The 17,753-nt window shown below is 39.3% G+C and overlaps 1 protein-coding gene across 1 annotated transcript; it reads left to right on the top strand.

Moving 5' to 3' along the window:
* The first annotated feature begins 4,749 nt into the window (after positions 1-4,749).
* LOC149029163 (putative serine/threonine-protein kinase PBL19) lies at positions 4,750-11,164 on the top strand. Its single transcript, XM_089140799.1, has 4 exons — positions 4,750-5,903; positions 8,160-8,420; positions 9,317-9,439; positions 10,106-11,164. The coding sequence occupies exons 1-4, from the start codon at positions 5,547-5,549 to the stop codon at positions 10,652-10,654; spliced, it is 1,290 nt and encodes a 429-aa protein (XP_088996925.1). The 5' UTR covers positions 4,750-5,546; the 3' UTR covers positions 10,655-11,164.
* Positions 11,165-17,753: the final 6,589 nt, after the last annotated feature.

The following is a 17,753-nucleotide window of genomic DNA, read 5'->3' as shown; positions in this document are numbered from 1 at the left end:
CAACCCTATTGATCATCCACATATGGTAAACGGGAAGCTCTCACGTCCTCTCACGGGTTGGTTACCGGTCTTAAGCGCCCGTGAGCCCAAGTCTAATCATATGCAACCCTACCAATAAATGGCCCCCACAATGTGATTCCTGTCCTCTCACGGGTTGGTTACCGGTCTTGAGCGCCCATGAATCCCCATTGCTACCACGGGTCGTTCGGTCTCAATACCCCTCCGATTAGGGTCGACATAACAGGACATCCTAGCCAAACACTACTAGACAATCCTAGATATGTCATCCAACAGTTTAGGAAGGTGTCCAGAGGGCATCTCCGGAAACATCCCATAATATTCCCGTAGTAGTCCAAGGACAGAAGTGTCGAAAGGACACCTCTCCTTTCCAAACCATACTTAAGCATACACATGCATCAATTCATATCATCACATATATGGTAACTTCATATATGGAAAGAAATCAGTAATTACAATCACTTGTATAACATTGGTAAGTAAATCATACATGAATCAATTTAATATGAATAAGTAATGCTACTGTAATCAAAGTTATGCAACAGTAGAATATCATTGTAAGAATCTAATTTAGGAATCATATCTATGATATTCAAATATAGAAACTAGATTCATGCTATCTATGTAATTAAGGAAATAACCATCCTTACCTTTTATAACTCGCAAAGGAATCCTAAGAAATCAAGTAAGATCTCGGCAAACTTGAGAAGAAGGTCCTAAACAAGTATATACAACATATTAGGAAAGATCCCTAACAGAAAAGATACCAAAACATCCAACACGGACCAATTCCGGGAGTTGCTTGTACTCATTGGTCGAGTGGATTGGTCGAGTGGTCCAATCGACCAATCAGTCGACCAATGCAGACAGTAGCCTATAAAATCAGAGTTTTAAGATATGAAATCCGAATTTGGTGGTTCAAAAGGGTACTAAACAAGGGGTAGACTACATCAATAGTATTCTTACAAATAGGGGACCTCAAAACACTAATCCAATCAAGGTATCAAGATCCAAATTAGGAAACAAAAAGTTACCATAATTAAATCAACCATGGATCTTGATGAATTTGAAATAGAAAACAAAGACAAGAACAATAGGAGGATGGATCATTGCTTTCGGTAATGGTATCATGAAAACATACATAGATCTTCATGGAATAAGGCTTAGAAGTATAAATCTAAATAAGGAAATAAAACCTACCATATATGTAACTACCATGCATCATGAAGAACACATAGTATGGTAGAAGAGAACAACTAGAAATCTATAGATTATGGATCATGGAAAGAAAACACAGTAATTAACTACTAACATGATCAACATAGAAGATCCAAAGAGATCAGAATTCAGATTAGAAGTTTAACAGAGATTAGATCATGGTTTGATCATGATTCCTTCAAAAGCTTGCAATGATCTTGGTTAAGATCATTGTTCTAGCCTCAAATCCTTAGGATGATCATGAGAACATGTTCAGAGATGTTTGCAACAGAGAATGCAGCATCTCTTCTACTGTCTCAACTCAAAAAGGAAAGAAAAACAAAGGTGGAGGAGAAGAAGAGAGAGTAGACATACCTTTCGATGCAAAAAGAAGAGTTTTGACGAAGATCCGTCAAGAAAACACCAAGGATGCAAGAGAGATGACTTGCAGAGGTCTTTGGTTCGTTCCAGAGAGTTTGGAGGCAGCAAATACGAAGTGGACTCGAGATTGGACTTAAATAGAGCAAGAACAACCTAATTGCCAAAGACAGCACTCATTGGTCGAGTGGATTGGTCGATCGGCCCATCGACCAATCAATCCCGACCAATGCCGACAAGAAGACCAAAACAGGGAATTGAAGGTCCAGATCAAATCCAATCTTAAAGGGGTTTTGCACACAAGTCAAGTGACTTACTTAATAGGTAGAAATGCCTTCAAACCAAGATAGAGAGCACTCCAAGTCCATCAACTAATTAGATCTTCATCAGGATTCAGTTTCCATAAATAGAACCTCATCATCAACTTTCATGGATTCAAAGCCAGACACCAAGTCCTCTACTGGGATGGCCCAAAGCTGACTTCTTACTTTACTTCGGGTCATCCCCCCCAAAAAAAAAAATTTTTTTCCCCCCAGGTTTGGGGGGGGTTTTTAAAAAAAAGACTACCTTTCTTAGAGTTAGTATCTTATTTGCTTCATATGTTTCATATCATATTGCATTATGTTATGTTTTGTATATGTATGATTTTAATTATGGAATAACTACCTTGTTGAGTTCTTCGAACTCATTCCTTTTGTACAAATGTTTTTAGATTATCCTACAAGTACCGAAGATTATGATGGCACCCCCTTCGAGACGGACTTTGATCCCGCATACTACCCTCCGGGTGGTGTCTTCGGTGAAGTTCAGAGTGTTGATGCCGAGGAGGATTACTATTTGCACCAGGGTTAGCCACACGATAGTGCAGGAGCGGCAGAGCTGGGCTTTCTTCATCCACACCATTGAGGAGACCATCATTAGGACAGAAGAAACCCTAGCTTAGTGCCCCATTTCCCTGGTCTATTTATGGAACTATTGGACATGTAATTAACTTGTTTTGGATTATCTTTTGATACTTGGAATTGTAATTAACCTAATCATGCTTCATTTCTGCTGCTTTGAGAGGGTGATTATCATATATTCTCTCACCTTTATGATCACATTTATACCTTGATAATATCTGCTTTTTCACACTCTGATTTATTGAATCTTATCTTATTCATGATATTTAGTATTAGTTGCTTTTACCTTGATTATTATTGTTCATGATTATGTTATCGTGTATGTGGGAGGCATGGTCCCTCGATTCTTGATCCTTGGACTGTGGATCACATTCTCGGGTATGCCAGATGGGGTACCGGCTAGGTGGATGTGACAAAACATATTTCACCAAAATTCTTCTTCATTCATGGTCTTCAATGAAATGGTGAAATTGATGTTCAACAAACTCGTTCAAGTGATAATTTGATAGATTTATCTACTGAGAAGTTGAATACTTCAAATCTTGAGAAGCTAGTATATGACATTGGAATGTACGTACTTAAAGATACTCAATGATGTTATCATCAAGGGGAGTAAAATACATGCTGCACTCTTTTTCCCTTAACCAAGGTTTTGTCCCACTGAGTTTTCCTGGTATGGTTTTTAATAAGGCAGCTACCAATACGTATTGTTTAGATATGTATACTCTTTTTCCTTCACTAAGATTTTTTCCCATGAGATTTTTCTTAGCAAGGTTTTAACGAGGTACATTATCTATTGATGGACATCCAAGGAGGAGTGTTATAAATAATATTTATCATGGATGTCCATTACCCCAACGAGATTGTACTTCTAATTGAAAATCTCAACTACCTCAGGATGCAATATTGATGAATATCACAACCATCTCATTACACAATGTTGACAGTCAATATTTCCATTCTATGCACATTCTATCTTGGGTGGTAATCTATCATTCCATATCAATATTATCTTATTATGTGTGAGAATCATATATTGTATTTCTTTGTAGACTCTGATATTACCATATCAGAGAAGATGCTAGTTCCATTATAAATATGTAATGACTAACTCAATAGAAGAGCTGAACTGATCTTGTCTTTCTTCTTTGTATTCTATATTTTCTCTTTATTTTATAACATAAACTCTTTACTTCTTAATTCTTATTTCGCATGGCAATCTTAAATTTTCTATAAAAAAAAGTCTTAAATGGATTTGCTGTCGTATTTATTTCTTGTCAATACCAAACAAATGACGAGTTATTGATTGAGAATGATACCGTACAATATCAATACCTAAATCTAGCTTTGCCTTGTGAAAGAAACATGCTCCCCCTAAATAATTCTTTTTCTTTCTTTTTTTGCCCTTTTTATTTTTTAATATTTTTTATACACCATCAAAGGATTACTTGGACATTATTGAGACTCTCTCAGTGGAGAGTTCACCAGTTTAATTACATGGTAAGATTTTTTTTCTTCTAGAATTGAAGTTTGTCTTGGCCAGTTATGTACATCTTGATAACATCCTTAGATGATATTTTTTATATATGATATATTCTAAATATAAAATTGGTCTTGGTCTCTAATTTCAAGAAAATTTAAATTTTTGATTTTATAGTTATGAGTTGTTTATGACAGACTAATATCCAGTCCATTCCTGACAATGAAATGAATGGTTTGTAGATGTGTGACATATATCCTAACATCACATCAAAAGGTTAAGGTTCTTTTATAAATTACATCAAAATATTATAATTAAATTAAAAAAATTAATGTGACTTTTAAATTGATCTCAACCCTTTAATGTGATATTATGACATATATTACACATCTATCAGAAAATGAATAGACTGGATAAAATAACCGGTCATTTATCCAACACACCAACCCTCAACATTTGAAATTTTTATCCAAAACAAAATTCTTATTTTTTTCAATATTATATAGCATAAACGTTTGATATGGTTGAATATCTCTGACCAACCTGACGCAGGCCGTTTCACTTAAAACCGTGAGTCATGGAACAAGAACTCCATGCCCAGGAATTTCATTTTTTTTGTACTGTCAGATGAAGATCTACCGGAGGGGGTTTCAACTGGGTAATCCCAAAAAGCTTTGTTGGCATCTGATATTGTCGTACATTCCGTGTCAACAGAAGCAACGTGTAAGCGGCAATTTCAGAAGTTTCAGCCGTTGGCTTCCAGAATCAGGATTCAGGAGTATTATATTATATATATTTTAATTTTGTTTTTAAATTTTTAAATTTGTAGTTAGTTGTCTATTTCTCATGACGATAGTACTTTAGACCTTACAGAGTTGTTCTTCCACAACCGATCAGATCAAAACACGAATTGGCTCTTCGGTTGTTGGACTGCAAAAGGAATTAAAATTGCAAATTCAAAGAAGTGACTGGGGTAGCAGTACTAAAAGCATTAGGAGAAGGGTCGGATTCTCGTTCAGGTGGGTTAAAATGGTTAAAGAAAGAGCAAAATCAAAACCGAAGCAGAGTTGCAGGTGTCGAGGGGAAAATTTTAGTAAACTGTAAATAAGTCTCAGTTTTATTATTTCATGGTTGTTACATTCTTGGTTTGGCAACTTCATCTGCTGTTGGAATTTTTGAAGAACTGAAGATTTCAAGGAATCGCCTCATCTGGGTCCTGCTTCGGAGCTTCTCTGCTTACATTTCATCTTTCTCGTCTGTTATCACCTCGGTTTTTTTTTTCCTTCGTCTCATTTCACTGTTTTTTTTTGAGTTTTCATGTGAATTGACCGCTTATTGTGCTCGTTACCTTTCTAAGGGAAGTAGTTTTCTTATCTTCGGTTTTTCTCGTCTTATCTTACCGGGGTTTCTCTTCTCTCAGTCTCTCTCTCTCTTTTATTAGCAATTTTTATTCCCTTATACCTCATCTTGGTTTTCTCTCTCCTTTCCTGTATAGCTTTCGGTTCCCCCATCTGGGGTTTTCTCTTTTTTTTTTCTTCCGGAATTCAGAACTTGTTATAAAGTTCTGAATCATGAGGTGTTTCCCCGGCATAATTCACAGATACAGAAGCAGAAGCAGGGTACAGAAGTCAGGATCCGAGGTCAAAACTAAGAGCCAGCTCTGTAGCTCAGGCTCGTCTAAGGGGAGCAAATCCAATGCTTCATCTACCTTGCAGCGCAGCATACCTGAATTATACGAGGAGAAGGCCCAAAACTTGCGGGTCTTTACATTCTCAGAGCTCAGGGACGCAACAAATGATTTTAGTAGGTTGCTTAAGATTGGGGAAGGTGGATTTGGGTGTGTATATAAAGGTTCTATTAAGCCTCTTGATGGTAAGGGGGACCGGGTTGTTGTTGCTATCAAGATGCTCAACAGGGACGGCTTGCAGGTACTTTTATCTGGTTTATTTGTTGTTGATGTGTTTCTTTTATGTAAATTTTTTTTTTATGAACCTTGTAAAACTATTTGTCAAAGATGGTGTGATAAGTCTAATTTCATTAATTCTAGTCTTCTATATTCCTTTCTTCCTGTTGTTCTAGGATTCTCTAGTACCATTTTTAACCGTTGGGCCCGTTTATTAATGTGAATTAGATTGCAACATCCGGAGAGTGGATAGTGAAAATACTTTACCATATTAGTATCTGAATTATCTGAGCCATACCTTTCATTGCTTTTGTCATTCAAGGGAAACAAGTGCCTTTGATATGAAATTTGGTAGACATCTTAAATTGATAAACCTGAAGCATTTTAGCTCTTCCTTTAGAGAGTTGCCACAGTTGCAGAAGTTTATACTTCCAAGTATATTAACAGAAGTGGAGCCACTTTAGGGATTCAAGTATGGGCTGACCTTTGCATTACATTTGATGAACTGAGTTATCCTAAGGTTAATGGGCATGGAATGTTGTTGCTGGCAGTTTCGGTGGGTTGTAACAAGGCATGCTATCTGTTCTTAATTTGTATTTAGTGATCTCCTTAAAGATTCCATCTAGCTAGAATATGGAAAGAGGCACTCCAAACATTAGTCAACAAATATTATTAGGAGCATTTTAATCCTCACTGCCACTACTTCTGTCTAAAAGATTGCATTAGAATAACTGATTGTTATATGAAATGCATAGTCACTATGCACAAGATTCAGTGAGGGGCATAAACTATTACATCGTTTAATATGTATTTGATAATGCACTATTTTATTGTTATCTCCTCTTTCTATGGAGTCTTTTTTTTAGGCAATGAACATATGGATTCATCATGTTTGGATATCGAGGTACAATTACTTGTATCTTTGTTTTCAAGAATCCTAGTCTGTCTTAGATTGAATCCTAGTTCTATCACATATTGCAGAAGCTATTTCTCAATTCCAATAGGTGCATGCCTATGACAAATACTTCAAGACATTTAGGGATATCATTTGAGTTTGGATTATTTCCTTTTACAAGGTTTATCACTGCTGATGGGAAATGAACCGTGTTTTCTAGATGTGTATCTCAAGCTGGATTGGTTATGTCTTCAACCAATTTGTCATGCATCTTTGCTTGTGGACAAATTGGGTTTTGTCTTTGATATTTAGAAATGATCTACTGAACTTGCAAGAGAAGTTTTATAGAGTGCAACAATGCCTGATCATTAAAAAAAAATCCTTTTGATGTGGCTAATTAATGATAATATTGTCATCAGGAAATTAGTTAAATAATTTCTCACATTTTGGTGGGTTTTCCAAAATGAATGTTCAAAAGATCTAAGTACAATATATATTGGTGACCATGATTTTCCCCAAAAGATTCATTCGTGTCCTTTATCCCACATAATCAATTTTTTGTAGACTCTGGGTATTTGCTTTAGCCAAAGCCATAACTGCGATAGAGAGATTTATATAGGCCTTGCGAGAAAAAGATTGAGAGGGTATTTGCCAAAACCTGACGTTAGAGTAACAACATTCAGAATTTTTACATTTCTTGTCATTTTTCAGATCTTTAGTTAGCTGAGGTTAGGTGCCTGTATTTGCAGACTTCCCTTTTCAGCATCCTGGGGAGGATTTTGAGTTCATTCTATCACTAATAAGAGAGATTCTTTTCCCCCTTCATATTCTTTTCTTTGCTTTGCCAAGTTTTCTTCTTGTGGATTCCTTTCCATCTTTAATAAATTTTAGATATAATATTTTTTTCATCAGAGCCTGGAAACAGCTTCTTAGGAAACATGGGCAAGGCAGTTTACATCTTACCATCCCTAGACCTTGCTAAACACATGAGCCGTGTGCACTTGGCACAATCTTTCTTAAGTCCTCAGCACAGATGAAGTAGGTATTTATGAGTTTTTCTGTCTGGCATTTATTGTTAACTATAAGAATAGTTAACCATTAGAAAAATCATGGAAACAATTTCTAGATACACAGTCTTTGTTCAGTCTTATTTGGATAGTTCCATGCTTCATCATGCATCGAGAATTCTAGATGGCAATGGTGCTGAATTGGATGCTTGAACTATCATGGAATACCAGTTGAGGATTTGCCATATTGGTGGAGTTTGGGTAGCTTGTTTTACTATGGACACTTCAATTATTGATCATGGTGATAAGTATGTTTCTCTTATCTATTTGCTTCTTAACGATTAATATCTCCTATAAATGCTTTCTTTACCTCTTTTAGGGTCATAAACAATGGTTGGCAGAAGTTCTGTTTCTAGGTGTTGTCGAGCACCCAAATCTTGTAAAACTAATTGGATACTGTGCAGTAGACGGTGAAAGAGGCATCCAACGACTACTTGTATATGAATTTGTGCCAAATAAGACCTTAGACGAGCATCTTTTCAGGAGAGTTTTTCCGGTTCTTCCCTGGGAAACAAGATTAGAGATAGCCCTTGGTGCAGCTAAAGGGCTGGCATATCTGCATGAAGGATTGGAAACCCAGGTTCAATTCAAAACTTTTGCTTGAAATAGGCTGTATGTGCACCACCTCTATTACATGACATGAAGTTTGTTACAGTTCTTGATCATTTAATCTAGTAGCTTTTTGGGTTGCTTTTCTTTTTTCTTTTTCTTAGGAAAAGAACTTTTCCCAACCAATTGCTGTTTTCTTTATTTTCATACTACACACACCACAGGTTTTCTTGATGTGAACAGAAGACTATTCTCTGACAAAGTTCTATTCCTAAGGTAGCTTTACTCAACCAAACACAACTAAATTTCATTATCGACCTAAGAAGACTGCCGCAAGGTTCTTTGAGTGGTGAATGGATTGTGGGGATTATTGATCCATGACTCGACATGTTCACCTCTGATTACCATTAAGAATTTTTTTTTGGCTAAAGCCATATCTTGGCAAATGATGTCGTAGATTCTCAGACATAATGATTGAACGCTTATTTTTGGCATTGAAATAGAAATTGGGGATGTAGCCCTTGCCAAAATGAAAATTTGTACTTACTGGTAGTCTGAAGTAATCTGAAAGGTCAAAGCAGCTGCAGAATACACGGAAAATTGAAGGGATGGTATAAGGCTCTCAAAGTTCTCTAGAAACATACTGTAAACTTATTTTCCTGTGTTTTATTTAAATGGTTATCTTTTTTTCTAAATAAGCCCATGCTCTTTGTTCTCCTCAAAGTCTTTTATGGTAGGATTGGTGCTGTCAGAAGGACTTGAAAAATCTCTAGTTTCTACAGTAGCTGTTTGAAGCTGAAACTCTAAAAGCAATCACTATATCAGCTATTCAACTATTCTTAGCCTCAGGCTGGCTAATATTAGGTTGCTTTAGAGTGGGATTTGTTGGGGATGCTGTTGCTATACCATCTAACACTTAATTGGCAGGTGATATATCGGGACTTTAAATCATCAAATGTACTATTGGAGGAGGATTTTAAACCAAAGCTATCAGATTTCGGGCTTGCAAGGGAGGGACCAGCTGCCGGACGCTCTCATGTATCTACAGCGGTGCGTATACAGCAAACTTGTGCATTCATAGGATAAGTTCTAGGATAAAAGGTGAATGACCATGTAACTCTTACAGAAAGAGGGGCTTGCTGGGTGGCTCACCTGGAAAGGGATCTCCTAATGGCACCCTAAAAATCTATCATCTGGTACCAGAGGTGGGACCTAATTTTGTGGATACAAAATGGAAATTGCCATGTGGCAGAACAAAGCGTTGACATACTCAGGACTATTGGAAGGGTGGATTGATCATTGATGAGTCTGTGGACATACACAGGGAGGCAGGGCATTACATGGGAGTTATGATTGGATTTGGGTCTGAAATTTGATGCTTGACAGCAAGTTAACATTGTTTTATAGATATCTAATGGTCAAAATTCCCATGTCCTGTTCAGATATCCACATGGATAGATAAGGCAAGCTATCAAGAGAGACCTTCCAAGGAGGGTCACTGGAGAAACTTTTCCCAATATCTTAGTGTATAATACTACTAGAGAGCATGGATGGCTGAGCCCACAAGCTGCAGCCATTGTTTAGACAATCCTAACTTCTGGGTATTGTGTTAAAAGAATCAAATAATGGAGTCGGGTCATTTTGTTTTCCTTTTTTTTTTTTAAAAACCATACTAAATTTTCTTCATTCTTACAAGAATGCAATCTTGGTTCTCAGGTGGTGGGAACACATGGGTATGCAGCTCCAGAATATATTGAGACTGGCCATCTGACATCTAAAAGTGATGTATACAGTTTTGGTGTAGTACTATATGAGATCCTCACAGGTAGACGCTCATTGGACAGAAACCGTCCAAAATCAGAAAAGATGCTTTTGGACTGGGTGAAACAATTTCCTCCTCAGAATAGAAGGTTCGCCATGATCATGGACCCTCGGCTTGAAAACAATTGTTCCATAAAGGCAGCCAGAAAAATTGCCAAATTGGCGGAGAGTTGCTTGTCCAAAAATCCAAAAGATCGCCCACTGATGAGCCAGATTGTAGAAAGCTTGGAGCAAGTTATCCAAGCTCCAGAAGGCGGGAACACTCCTCAAGAGAGTCCTGATCTCTATGAAACCCACCAAGTTGACTCTGATCAGAAGTTGGATCAAATTGGCATCCCTAAATCTGCGAATAGGCGGATGACACACCTGGCTAGACTGGATGAGAATTTCAATTCGGGCAGTAGAAAAAAATTTATGATCATGCAGAGGGCCAAAGTGTCATAAATTTTTGCTGATGGTTGCCTTTTTGATTCTTAGGCAACTTTAAATCTGTGGATATCCCATATATGTTGAAGTCATAGGCTTGTCTCACAGGTCCTGCCAACTAGAGATGTACATGGTAGCAAAGGAGAATGACAGCTTTCTCTTGGCCTGACTAGAGAGGTACCTGTTTTTGGTTTTAATGTCAAGTGTGGGTTTTAGCCAAGTTTGTATAAAGTTAGGAATGAAAATGACAGCTTCTCTTGTTCTGAGGTATATGGTTTAAATGAGAATAACAACTTCCGTTGGCCTGCTGTGTATAGGTTTTCTTCTCAGTGATCATTGAGAAAAGAGGCTGGTAAAATAGGAGGAGCTTGCCAGAAATACCCAACTTTTTTGTGTATGGTGTTTGTGTGAAAATTGATTAATATGGAAATACTTAATTCTAGAGAAGATTAGAGTGCAGATGAGGAAGAAAGTTATGGGTTTATACCTTACAAAGCTTTTGAGCATATCCTGGTACCTGGATTTGTAGGCCCACATTTTGGTGATTATTACTCTGTTCTGTTTCTTGGACTTCCTACTCCAGTATTTGATACAGTGTATTTGTAGAAGAAATAGGATAAAGTAGAAACAGGGACTTTAAGACCATCAGAAGAGACAGAACAGAAACACGAGAAGGGAGAAGAAGAGATTGATAAGGGTTAATTCTTCATATCCTCTGATATCGTCTGACACCTTACTTTATAGTGGTCTCAGAGCGGTTACAAAAGCAATACATATTCGTCCAAAAATACTAAAATATACTGGATAATGGTTTGGCATTTCAAATGTATGCTTCCAGAGACTTCGGGCGTCTTCCCTTACGAGATGAGCGTCTTAGTTGGAGTTCTCCTACGCTGTCACTGGTTTCATCCACCGTAACTCGCTGAGTCGTATCAATACCACCGGCTGAGGAAAGTACCTTGTCCTCAAGGTTCAAGGCAGGGTACCGTCGAGAGAGAGCTCATGAAAGTCTTCCCAAGTCGCGTCTTTGGGCGATAAACCTTGCCACTGCCAGAACCTGGGGGTATGAGTCGCCACGGCGACGAACATAGCGATGTTGGAGGATGGCGATAGGCATAGGGTCGGGAGGGGGAACCGCTGCAATAGAGGTGGCCGTAGAGGGTACTTCACCAACAAAGGGCTTGAGAAGAGAAACATGGAAGACATCATGTGTCAAGGCCTCAGAAGGGAGAAGGAGGCGGTATGCAATAGTACCAACATGCGCCGAAACACGAAAGGGGCCAAAATAGCGCTTGACGAGTTTATGGTTTGGACGAGCAGCAAGCGATGTTTGTCGGTAAGGCCGTATTTTGACCCAAACCCAATCTCCAACATTGTATTCTCGATCGGTACGCCGGTGGCCAGCTTGAGATTTCATACGAGGTTGGGTCGGAGGAGATGGTGTCGTAGAACAGAGAGAGCTGCATTGTGAGAAATCAATTTGTGGTTGACGGCATCGGCGGAAGTAGAACCTGGAATGTAACGTATCAACATTGGTGGTGGTCTACTATAGACAAGCCTATAGACAAGCTGAAACGGAGTGCTACCCGCAGACGAGCGAAAGGCAGTGTTATACCAATATTCAGCCTAGGGAAGGAGGGTGACCCATCGTGTTGGCATATCATCAGTAAAACTGCGTAGGTAGGTTTCAAGGCAGCGATTGAGGACCTCTGTTTGCCCATCAATTTGGGGATGGTAGGCCGTGCTTATTGCGAGTTGAGTACCTTGTCGCTGAAGCAATTCACGCCAGAATAGACTGAGAAAAATGGGGTCACGGTCACTGATGATGGTTTTTGGAAGACCATGGAGGCGAACCATATCTTGCAGAAATGCAGTAGCCACACGTAGCGCCATGAACTTAGGGGCCAAGGCAGTAAAGTGGGCATATTTACTGAGGTGATGCACAACTACCATGATGGCAGACTTGCCAGAGCTGAGAGGGAGGCCGGTCACAAAATCCATAGATAAATCCTCCCAAATATGTGTTGGTACTGGTAATGGTTGGAGAAGGCCAGCAGGTTTTGATTGCAGTGGTTTAATCTGTTGGCAGATAGAACAAGCGGCAACGTACCGTTGAATGTCTCTTCGTAGCCCCTTCCAAAACACATTTGCAGAAATGCGTTTATAGGTGCGCAACCAACCGGAATGGCCCCCTTGTAGAGTATTGTGGTATTCATATAAGAAACGTTGTTGAAGAGGCTTGGGAATGACCAGTCAGTGATGGCGGTAGAGGATTCCCACTCGCAAGCTATAACCAGTGGCATCTAGTACATTAGACTGAATAGTGGCAAGGAGAGGTTGGAGTTTGGGTGAGGTTGCCGTTGTCTCGCGTAACTCTGGTAAGAAATCCCAACTGATCTGTGTCAAAATCAGTTTGTTTAGTGCTGCCGAATCATTGAGACCCATATGAAATGAACCTGTGGACTCGTGATGCTGAGATGAATATTTAGGTGTTTCAACAATCTGAGGCCCATGGGCTCGAGAGAGGGCGTCAACGGCCATGTTGTCTTTTCCCGGCTTATACCGAATTTCAAAAATGTAGCCAACTAACTTTGTTAACCACTTGGCCTGTTTAGGTGTTCGAATCTTTTGGGCAGTGAGCTCACGGAGACTTCAATGATCAGTTAGGATGACAAATTTGCGACCCAATAGGTACTGGCACCAACGGGCCACTGCCTAAGTGATGGCATACATCTCCCGTACATATGTAGAGCTGAGCTGCATTGTAGGAGTCATTTTCTTACTAAAGTAGGCAATTGGATGTGCTCCTTGAGCCAACACTGCCCCAACCCCAGGACCCGATGCATCCTTTTCCAGTGTAAACGGTTCAGTAAAATTAGGGAGAACCAGAACTGGGGTTTGAATAAGGGCGTGCTGCAGCTGTTGGAAGGCTCCTTGAGCTTCCTGAGTCCATTTAAAAGCTCCCTGTTTGAGGAGTGAAGTGAGTGGAGCAGCTATGTTTGCATAGTTTTTGATGAAAGGGCGATAATATCCAGTTAAGCCCAAGAATCCCCGTAGTGCCTTTAATGTAGTCGGTATGGGCCATGCAAGAACAACTGCTATTTCTGTTTGATCCACCGCCAACCCCTGAGAGGAAACCACATGTCCCAGATATTCGATGCTCTGTTGCCCAAATGCACACTTAGATAACTTTGCAAATAACTGATTTTCCTACAACATCTCAAATACCAATCTCAAATGTTGTAAATGGGCCTGCCATGATGGGCTGTAAATTAACAGATCATCAAAAATACTAAGACTAACCGTCGAAGATATGGCTTAAAGATGGAATTCATCATAGACTGGAATGTGGATGGTGCATTTGTGAGCCCAAAAGGCATGACCAAAAACTCATAGTGGCCATCATGTGTACGAAAGACCGTCTTGGCAACATCGTCAACGCGCACACAAATTTGATGATAATTGGATTGAAGATCCATTTTAGAAAATACTTGTGCACCATATAATTCATCAAACAACTCGTCTACTGTAGGTATGGGAAACTGGTCTTTAATAGTGACAGCGTTTAGGGCTCGGTAGTCCAAGCAAAAACACCACGTGCCATCTCTCTTCTTTACCAGTAGCACTGGAGAGGAGAAGGGACTGGTACTGGGCCGAATTATACCGGTAGAGAGCATTTGGATTACCTGGGCCTCAATCTCATTTTTTTTGGAAATAGGGATATCTGTAGGGTCTGACATTCACTGGCTCAGCTCCTGGCAACAAATGGATCGAGTGATCTTGGGCTCGAACTGGTGGTAGGCCCACGGGCTCTTTAAAAATGGCGTTGAATTCAGCCAATAATGGGGTTTGTTCGGTGGACAATAACTCCAGTCGGAACAAGGCCCACCCAGACCCATTAGTTAATACCCTATGAAGGCCCTGATATTTAATGGGTTCAGGCCCATTTGATCCATCTCCCTCTAATGTAAGAACGCTGCCCATAATGGAATTGGACCGTTCTTTTGGCATAATAAAAAATAATTGGGTCTAGGGTAGCCATTCACTGGACTCACAAGAACAGATCTGCTCCACATAATGGTAGGACATAGGCGTCAATAGTCATAGAAAAATGTTGAATGTGCACAGTTAAATTACGTACCAACCTATTTCCGTCGCCTACCATGACATGAACATTTGTTACAGGTTCCACCGGCGTGTTCAAAAGTGGCAACATATGCTTCTGAATGAAATTATGGGTACTTCCTCCATCAAGCAGTATTTGAGCAGGCTATTCTTCCTATGAAGCGAATCGTTGTTGGTGAAGAAATACCAATGAGGGAATGATAAGATAGTTCGGCAGGTTCTTCAACTGATAAGTGACTTTGTTCCGAAGGCTCTACTGAACCTGAAATCAACTGAGTCTCACTGTCATCTTCTTCATATTCCAAGAGAAACAATTGTTTAGTTTTACAGCGGTGACCTGGAGAAAATCTTTCATCACAGTTATAACATAATCCTTTCTCCCTACGCTGTTGCATTTCAGCAACCGTTAGTCGTTTGATAGGGATGGTGTTTGGTGACGTTAAGGCTATGGTTGGTTTGGAAGATCCAGATCCCACGAATGAAGGTATGTGGATGGGGGGTTTTGTAATGGTATGGGGCAAACAAATGGTTGCTTAACTTCACATAATTTTTGTTCCTGAATTCGTTCCAGCATCATGGCATCCATTAACTCTACTGGTTGGAAGGATTTTACCTCATGGAAGATATCAGATCGGAGTCCTGAAATGAAGAAACTAACCAAAAATTCGATAGGTAAGCCTTCCACGCGGTTGGCAAGACTCTCAAATTGTGCTTGGTAATGTTCCACCGTTGTAGTCTGGGTTAGTTTAGCCAAAGCTTCTCTCAGATCATCATATCCTGTTGGCCCAAATCGCATTTCTAAAGCTCTAGTGAAAGTGTTCCATTTTGTGAAGAGTTTGGATTTGGTCATTGTCACATCCCGCCCTAAATCCACCAAGGGTGTACCCTATCTGGATTACCCGGGGGAGTGAATCACGGTCTCGCCGATCAAGTTTAGGAACGATCATAATCACTTAGCACAATAATATAATCAAAAGCAAGAACAATTCTTTGTATTCAAATAATTTAATAATAAAGTCAAGAAAGGATCTCAGAAGGATCACAAAGGACACCAGAGTGCGGAAAAGATATCAATAAAATAAATGACCAACATGCGGAAATGAGGTGGAAATTCCCTCTACAACATTAGCGGAAGGTAGATTGAATAAAATTAAGGGTTACAACCGGTTCCCAGAATGACAAGGGAACGAACTTAACTACGGTCTTGACAAATCAAATAAAAAGGTTAAAAAGGGAATGAGGCGATATCCCATCCCTAACACGTAAGTGCAAAACTGAACTGCTCCAGATAAGTCTCAATCTCGGACTATTAGTCTTTATCAACTTGTACACCATGACCAGTGGGGTACGGGTCATCAACTTGGTCTTCAGAGTGTTGATTGTCAAAGTCGACAGTAGTAGTACTTGCAATAGAGTCTAACAAAGATATTGCAAAAAGGAGTGAGTTCAAAAGAACTCAGTAAGGTAGTTATTCCATAAAACATAAGCCATATGATACAAACCATAACATGATACAATGTGATATGAAACACATGATACAAGTATGATTCTAACTCTATGAATGCTAGTCTCTAAGGTAGACATGCTTTAAGTCATAGCACCATACTTCTTTAGATAAGTCTCAGTCACTCAATCACCGGGGGGAATTGGGTCCTGCATCCCTCTCGGACAAATCCATGGTTGGGGTTTCGGTCACCGCTCTCTCACATCACCATTTGGTCTAAGTATTGGCGCATGTCATGGTAAAGCCTAGCCCAATGCAAGTCATCTACTTAGTCATATCATGTCAGATCCAGATACGTCCATTCCTCCCATCCCAGGATTAATAATGGTTTTAATGGTTGTTTGATGTCTAAATTATGATTTTTAGTCTTAGATTACTGTGTTAGACATTCTCTCCAAGTTTCGTCGCATTTCGGATTGTGTAGCATAGGTTTCGGATCAAGATTCTCTTTTTGAATTCGTATTTGCTCTTGGGCAAACTGCCTGGGTCGACTGACTCAGTCAACCTAGCCAATCAACCCGCAAGAACAGAATTGGATTTCTTTGTCCGTTTCGATTCGATTGATGCTTATTCTTTTAGGACTACTTCCTAATGATTGTGTGATGCTATTCTAGGGTTTGTTTGCTAACTTTGGATTCATCCTCTTGTTCGTCCGGAATATATTCGAATCTATTTAAGGTAAGGAAAGTTGTTACCATATTAATATAGATTGCATAGATTTAGTTTCTAATTTGGGAACTACTTAGATTTGCTACTATTATGTTAGTTTCTATTGTGATATGAATGCTGCAAGTACATTAGGACCTTATTTCCTTATTTACTTTATGTACTCGATCATGTATGAATACTTATTCATGTATGTTTCTTATTTATTTGATCTTGTCTTATTATACTCTTTCATATGATGAGATATCTGTCGTGGATGATATGACTAAATTATGAATGTGATTGTTTAGGTATGATTTGGGATTGGGGAATGTCCTTTTGAAATTTCTGTCCTTGAACCTCATTGGGAGAAGTATGGGATATTTCCAATGTTGGCCTTTTACACTTTTTCGAATTATTGGTTATCATACCTAGGACTTGTCTAGTAGTGTTTGGCTAGGTTATATCCCTGTTATATCAGACCCGATTCGGAAGGGTATTGAGACCGAACGACTCGTGGTAGCAATGGGGATTCATGGGTGCTTAAGACCGATGAGTTATATCCGTGAGGGGACATGAATCACATTGTGGGGACCATTTATGGATATAGTTGCATATGGATAGACTTGGGCTCATGGGCGTTCAAGACCGGTAACCAACCCGTGAGAGGACATGAGAGCTTCCCGTTTACCTATAGGGTTGATGAGTTCGTATTTGAGAGAGTCGGATACGCTGATTCTAGTGTGAAGGATACCGGAAAGAATCCCAAAAGGAGAAGAATGGATGTATCTGGATCTGAGTTGATGTAACTAAGTAGAAGACTTGCATTGGGCTAGGCTTAAC

This window comes from Hakea prostrata, chromosome 1, assembly GCF_041222555.1.
Source record: "Hakea prostrata isolate BN-2017 chromosome 1, UWA_Hpros_2, whole genome shotgun sequence".
In the NCBI taxonomy this organism is placed as follows: Eukaryota; Viridiplantae; Streptophyta; class Magnoliopsida; order Proteales; family Proteaceae; genus Hakea; species Hakea prostrata.
Note: the sequence above shows the minus strand (reverse complement) of the source record. Positions and strands in the feature narration are given on the sequence as shown.